The 7,669-nt window shown below is 40.5% G+C and overlaps 1 protein-coding gene across 4 annotated transcripts in view; it reads right to left on the bottom strand.

Moving 5' to 3' along the window:
• Window positions 1-594: 594 nt before the first annotated feature.
• Carf (calcium responsive transcription factor) overlaps window positions 595-7,669 on the bottom strand; it is a 34,732-nt gene continuing 27,657 nt past the window's right edge. For 2 of the 4 annotated variants that reach the window (XM_038315202.1, XM_038315204.1), the window contains exons 15-17: window positions 5,894-5,957; window positions 3,529-3,659; window positions 1,757-3,155 (exon numbers count right to left, since the gene is read on the bottom strand). In XM_038315202.1, the coding sequence (XP_038171130.1) occupies window positions 2,781-3,155; window positions 3,529-3,659; window positions 5,894-5,957 (570 nt within the window). In that variant the 3' untranslated portion in view covers window positions 1,757-2,780. Of the gene's footprint in view, window positions 1,542-1,756; window positions 3,156-3,528; window positions 3,660-5,893; window positions 5,958-7,669 lie in introns of those variants that run through there. The other 2 variants (XM_038315205.1, XM_038315203.1) reach the window with 2 other exon arrangements.

The following is a 7,669-nucleotide window of genomic DNA, read 5'->3' as shown; positions in this document are numbered from 1 at the left end:
TAAATTATTTTCTAGCCAAAAAAATGAATATTTAAAAAACAAAAAAAATTGCTACCACCAAGCTCCCTTAACTGATCTGTAAACAGTAGAGAATTATAATATTTCCCCCATTTTCTGAATTTTTCATCTTTCTATTCCTAAATAGGGATTTACTTCTAATCTCATATAAAATTCATTTATTTGTGTTATTAATCTGATTAATTCAACTTAAACTTTTCAATATTTACCAAGTCATTGAACTTTCTGACAGAAGACCATTAGTACCATTCATTTATAGTTAAAGGTATAAAGTCTAGAGGATAAACCACAAATGCAGTGTCCAGGGATGTGACTAGCAGCTGGGTGCTACTATGCAAATCTATAGGAATGTGGTTGGTGGCTGGGTGCTACTATGCAAATCTATAGGAATGTGGTTGGTGGCTGGGTGCTACTATGCAAATCTACAGGGATATGATTGGTGGCTGTGTGCCACTATGCAAATCTACAGGGATGTGATTAGTGGCTGTGTACTACTATGCAAATCTACAGGGATGTGACTAGCAGCTGGGTGCTACTATGCAAATCTATAGGAATGTGGTTGGTGGCTGGGTGCTACTATGCAAATCTACAGGGATATGATTGGTGGCTGTGCGCCACTATGCAAATCTACAGGGATGTGATTAGTGGCTGTGTACTACTATGCAAATCTACAGGGATGTGACTAGCAGCTGGGTGCTACTATGCAAATCTACAGGGATGTGATTAGTGGCTGTGTGCCACTATGCAAATCTACAGGGATGTGATTGATGGTTGTGTGCTACTATGCAAATCTACAGGGATGTGATTGGCGGCTGGGTGTTACTATGCAAATCTACAGGGATGGGATGTGATTGGTGGCTGTGTGCTACTATGCAAATCTACAGGGATGTGAATGGTGGCTGGGTGCCACTATGCAAATCTATAGGAATGTGATTGGCAGCTCTGTGTTTTCATATAAATCTATTGCTCTAACTTTTCAAATAAGACACATAACAAATATTCTCTTACCTGTTAGCTAATCGAAACTCTCCTCACAATTTTAAATTTCTGAGCACACAACGCATACTCTACACACACACTTTTACTGTTGGCCTTTTTTGTCTTGTAAGAACCAACACTAGGTATTTTCAGGGGTGAGATAAATATTTGTGTTCACACTAAATTACTGTGAAGTTCAGATGATCTTTTAACACTTGTCTTACTGGATAATAAAAAAGTATAGGAATACAAAATAAAGCAAAATTCTTCTTGAGAGAAATACAAATATAAAATTGACAACAAATATTCAAGTCAAAGCTGCTCATCACTGAGTCCTGGTCCAATGATTGACATGCCATGCCCAGCAATCTTCACCTTCTAAGACATCAGAACCAGAGCTGTAGAATTTGAAAAGCTTTAAGCATCTTATGTAGCAGATAATTTTTTACAGTCCAGAAAAGTTTTTGCTCCTATAGACAGTGTTGACTCTTTGGGTTCTTGTTTAACTTGGTTCACAGACAGAGTATCTTCTAGACTTTCTTCAACTTTAAAACCAAACAAAAAAAAAACACAAAAGGGTTAGTACATTTTAAAATTATACAAAGTAAAGCCAGACACGATGGTGCACTCCTGTAATGCCAGCACTGGAGTGTTGAAAGCAGAGGATCAGGAATTCAAGATCATCCTTAGTAGCACAGCCAGTTTAAGGCTGGCCAGGTATACATGAGACTTTATCTTTAAAAAATAAAAACAATCTGAACCTAGAATAAACTCAAATAAACCACAGTTTAGAAAGGGGTCATGGTAAAATTGAAAAAAAAATATTTGGCATGTTAGAAAACAAAGCAGCACATCTTAAAATGATGGCCCTGTCTCAGCTGTGTGAGCTATGTCTGCTCATCTAAAACACTTCAGAACACCCAAGCACCCTCCACCGTGCTTATAACCACATGAATGGAGAGCCAGCACACCAGTGGGATCACTGTCAACTGGCCAATACAATGCATCTTCATTTGGTTTTTGTTTTGTTTTAGGGACAGGTTCTCATTATGTAGACCATGCTGGCCTTGAACCTAGAGACCAAGTGCTAGGATTAAAGGCAGGCACCACCACACCTGGCCTTGGTTCCTAGCACCCATATTGTGATGCACAACCATCTGTAGCTCTAGTTCCAGGATAACCACGGCCTTCTTCTGCCCTAGGGCCCTGGGCACTGGGAACACATGTTCTGCACATACATACTATACACACAGGCAAAACCCTTGTATGCAAAATAAATTAAATAAATCCAGCTAAGCATGGTGGTCACATAAGTTTGAGGTCAGCCTGGTCTATATAGTGAGTTCCTGGACAGCCAGTGAGACTCTGTCTCAAAAAAATAAATAAATAAAAATAAAAAATTATTCAAAATGAATAATTTCCTCTTTCCTTCTTTTCCTGTCTGCACTGGTGACTGAACCCAGTTCTTAGGACCTGCCATCCAGCTCTCTTTTTATTTATAGGGTCTTGATAAATTGCTCAGGCTGATGTAGAACTTGTTTTGTAGACCAGGCTGGCCTTGAACTTGCAATCTTTCTGCCTAAGCCTTCAAAGTGCTGGGATAGACAATGAATAATTTCATTGGGATTAAATAATTAAACATAATAAGAAAAAATATTAGGTTAATGAAATATCTTCCTCTCATAATTTTGTTTGAACTTTACAATATTATAAACCCACTGGGTAGAAATGACAGCTTTTTCCGTTGTCTGGAGGGGTGATACCAGGCAACTGTAAACTGACGGTCACTTACTAAGAGCTGGGTGGCTGCCTACGACTCGTACTGGAACCGTTTGCACATCTCCCAACAGAATCCTACTTACACTTCCTTCCAGATTCCCTGCAGCCTCAACATCTTCACCTTCCACCAGCTGATCCATTACGAGATTTTGAACTGACTCTGGGAGGTTTCCCACGGCAGAGGCAAAGCTGCTGTTTTGTGTTAGGCATGTGTCTGTTTGAAGGTCCTGACTCTGACCAAGCATTAGAGAATGATCATTCACTACAGCATTTCCTGCTGTATCCAGAAGTCCTGAAGGACCGGGGGAAGGGTGGCCATTTCCTGACACCAGAGCTTGAGATCCATCAAGAGAGGAGAGTCTTGGCTGTAACTTCAAACCCTTCCAAAGAGAAAAGAGTTATATCACATGATTGGATTTACTGAGTATGACATACTCATTGGGTATTCTTTGACAACAAAAAAAATTGGAACACAAGGTAATAGGTATGTAGTTAATAACAAATACTGCATGAAGACAGAAACAAGGACCAAGGAAAAGCAATACAGCAAACTGTACTGCGGTCAGAGTCTCCCTCAAACTTTTCAAAACATATTACCTGAATTATCACCTCCAATCAAGGCATAAAGGATTCGAGAATTAATAATAAAGAAATATATGGCCATTATTGTAATTTTACAGCAATTCTCTGAAGTCCTTAAAAGAGGAATCATGAAAGAAGAATAAGATTAAACAGCATTTAATGGGTGCCTACCTGTAAGTGTGAGGAGATTTTGGACTGAAATGAAGGAAGTGGGGAGAGCAAGTGGAACGGCTCTGGAGACAGCGAAGACTGTGTCCTGCTTGCCCGCACTCTGCTGGTAACTGGTTCTCCCAGTGAATTTCCTAAATTGAACAGGAGATATACACAGTTATTTCTCTTGAGTTTTATAACAATCATTACTATCAGAATCAAAGACTTCAAAAAATCATCAGTAAGCTAGGCAAGGTAGCAAACACATATATCCCTGAACTCTGGCAGTGCACGAAGAAGGACCAGCAGTACAAGGTAACTCTTGGCTACAGAAGTGGGTTTAAGTACAGTCTGGGCTACCTGATGCCCCATCTGAAAACAAATAAAGAAACAAAAATCATCATAAATGAACAAATCAACACATAGCCAAGCATGGCCAGCACATAGGAGGCAGAGGCAGGTGGATCTCTGAGAATTCGAGGCCAGCCTGATTTACATAGTAAGTTCCAGGACAGCCAGAGCTACAAAGAAGACCCTACCTCAAAATTAATATGAATTAATTAATTAATTGAATTCCAAACTAGCCTGGCATGGAGCCTTGTGCTTGTCAATTCTTAGAACATTCTAATTCAGATGAATTGTAATGGTGTACACCTTTAGTCCCAGCTCTCAGAAGACAGAGACAGGTGGATCTCTGTGAGTTTGAGGCCAGTCTGGTCTACAGAGTGAGTTTCAGTACAGGCTCGACATTTTCTTCTCTCTCTCTCTCTCTCTCTCTCTCTCTCTCTCTCTCTCTCTCTCTCTCCACTATGAAGTCCTGGCTGTCCTAGAACTTGCTCTGTAGACCAGGCTGGCCTCAAACTCACAGATCCTCCTGTCTGTGCCTCCCAAATGCTGGGATTAAAAGTGTGTGCTACTATACCCTGCTCTAAAAGTGACATTTTAAAGAGCAACGCCCTCCCCTTACCCTCCCTCTAAGTGCATGTTTCTAGTACAATTCCCACACGGCACTTTTCACAATAGTAATTAATTAGAAAACATTTGTTTAGTGTTTATCCATTGCTAACCTTTAAGCCCATGAAGTAGGAACCTGCCCGCACAGAGCACAGCAACTTAGTAAAGTAAAATGCACAGGTGATGGCAAAGGGCATCAATGTAAAGTTCCAATGTGAGAACTAGCGGATGTGACATGTCCCCTGGAAGTTAACTGCAGCAGAAAATGCTCCACATACAGCTATCCATTAGTTGATTCTAGTGAATGTGGTATTGATGCTTTAGAAGACATTATCTTCTAGAAACTTGGTTTGATTAACTATAACCCTGCCTCTGAAGAATACCAACAAAATCTACACACGTGTAAACAGCAGCTACCACAGCAGGTACGGAGGTAAACGTAACAAGGAGCCCCCTTAATGTAAGAGATTAAGTTAGAAAAACACTCAAAACCAGAGACTGCTCTGAGTGAGAAAAGGATTTTCCACACAGAAAAGAGAAAACATTTCCAGGAGACAGAACTCATGTAAAGGAGTAAACAAAAACAAACAAAATAAAAGAAACTTCAAATGCTTCAAGAACACAGGAGTTAGGAACATATGTGATGGCAGGCAGGAGTGGTGCACACCTGTAACCCCAGCATCCACAGGGCAGAAGCAGGTGGATGTGTGAGTTCAAAGCCAACCTGGTCTACACAGCAAGTTCCAGGACAGAGAGAGCTACACAGAGAAAAGCAAACAATTCAAAATAGACAACAGTTTGCGCATCAAGGCACATGGGCCATTCTTGTAGCTGACTATGCTAATTCAGCCTCAGATTCAGTTAGTCAGATATGCTGGCACATGCTTAGAATTCCAGCACTTAAGGGCTGAGCAGGAGGATCACAATTTACTCAACAACAAGCAACTTTTTTGGTCATAAAAAACCATAAAGGTTCTAGAAATGTTTGATAAAATCTAACATACTACTCTTTCCCTCTTTAGAGTCGGGTCTCCTTACATGATGAATCAAGGACGTGGCTCAGGGAGTAAAGGACTTGACGTGCAAACAGGATGAGTTCAGATTCCCAGGACTCAGAAATGCCAGGGGTAGCCAGAGTGTCTGCAGTCCCAGTGCTAGAGGGGCAGAAAAGGCAGACCCCTGGGGCTTGCTGACCAGTTGAAACAGTGACCTCCAGGCTTACTGATAAAGCTCACCACAAAATAAATAAAGATATGGAGAGTAGTGGAGGAGGAGGCATGACATTGACCTCTGACCTTCACACAGGCATACACACCAGGACACAGGAGCATACAGAGATTTCTCAAAAATGATTATATGAGATAGTTAAAGTTCTTTCCAGATATAACACCAATTGATTTCTATGTTATAAAAATATCCAAAAACAACCTACCTTCTGCAAATGTAACTGTTACCGTCTCTCTGAGAATATTCCCGCTATCTGTAGTCCACTGAAGCTGAAGTGAGAACATTTGTTTCAGCAAAAGCAACCGAGTTATAATGAAAATAATCTTAAGACATTAATACAACTATCATATTTTCTTTTAAAAATTTACACTCTTTTACTTATTTTGTGTCTCGTGTACACACATGGTTTGGCACACATGTGGAAAGCAGAGGACAACTTTGGAAACGGCAAGCACCTTTACCTACTGAATCACCTAGCTAACTCTATTTTCCTTTTCTTTTTCTTTTAAGCAGGAGCTGATGCAAGGGCCACAGAAGAGTGACGTTTACTGGCTTGCTCTTTATGGCTTGCTCAGACTGCTTTCTTTCTTTTTTTAAAGATGTATCTATTTATTATGCATACAGTGTTCTGCCTTCAGAAGAGGGAACCTGATCTCATTTAAGATGGCTGTGAGCCACCGTGTAGTTGCTGGAAATTGAACTCAGGACCTCTGTAAGAGCAGCCGGCACTCCTAACCTCTGAGCCACCTCTCCAGCCCTCTATTTTCTTCTCTCTCTCTCTCTCTCTCTCTCTCTCTCTCTCTCTCTCTCTCTCTCTCTCTCTCTCTCTCTCTCTCTTTCTCTCTCTCTCTCTTTCTCTCTCTCTGTGTGTGTGTGTGTGTGTGTGTGTGTGTGTGTGTGTATGTGCATATGGATCCAGAGGACAGCACTAAGTTTGTTTCCTTTGAGATGGCATCTTTTATTGGCCTGGAGCTCACCAATTAGGCAGCCAGTTTCATCCTGTCCCCACCCCCCAGTACTGGGACTGGAAGCTCACGCCTACCATGCTCAGCATTTTTATGTGAGTCCTAGGGGACCACACTTAGACCAGCATGTTTGTGCAGCAAGCACTTTACAGAATGAGCTCTCCACCAGCTTCCTGTTTTATTTTCACTACACTTGAGTTTTGTTCTGTAGTTCTCTCTAGTTTACATTCTCAAAGCGCAAGTATGTCCCACTATGTTAGGGTCTATGAACTCAGATATCAACAATTTGGATAGGAAGTGTAGATGGAAAATATTTTATTTCTTGAATTTGGTAGAGTAATAATAAGTTTAGATACACAACAAACAAAGAGAAACCATCCCAGCAGGTCTAGCATCTGAAATATCCAAGTCCTAGGACTGGAGAGATGCTCAGCAGTCAAGCACCAGCTGATCTTCCAGAAGACCTAGGTTTGATTCCCAGAGCCCATCATGATGGCTCACAACCACCTATTACCCCAGGTTCAGGGAATCCGACACCCTCTTCTGGCCTCCATGGGACCTAGGCATGCAAGCAAAACATCCACATACATAAGAAATAAGTACAATTCAAAAATGTTCAGATAGTAGAACTTGGAAAGTAAAGAGTCAAGAAGGCAAAAGTTAAAGCTACTCAGATTTTAATTCCAAAGTCAGTCACTACTTCTACTGTAATCACTAATTTCTGGGAAACTATGGTAAAATTATCTCAGAAATTATTAATATTGACAGAGAAATGACAATATAAAATATGAGGCAAACACTGATATTCAGATATGGCATGCAGAGCTCACATCAGACTCTGTGACCTGAAACTGAACTACTTAACCTTGACCATCTATTTAAAATGAGCAAGGGATATACTCAGTATGTGCTCAATAAATGTCTGTAAACTGAATAAGAAATAGTTCTCATTAAGAAAAAATACTGATTCTTCTCTGTTATACTTAGATTTGGAAATCTACTGTTTCTTTTCCTTG

This window comes from Arvicola amphibius, chromosome 18 (assembly GCF_903992535.2).
Source record: "Arvicola amphibius chromosome 18, mArvAmp1.2, whole genome shotgun sequence".
NCBI lineage: Eukaryota > Metazoa > Chordata > Mammalia > Rodentia > Cricetidae > Arvicola > Arvicola amphibius.
The sequence above is the reverse complement of the archived record's forward strand: the minus strand, read 5'-3'. Positions and strand labels throughout refer to the sequence as shown.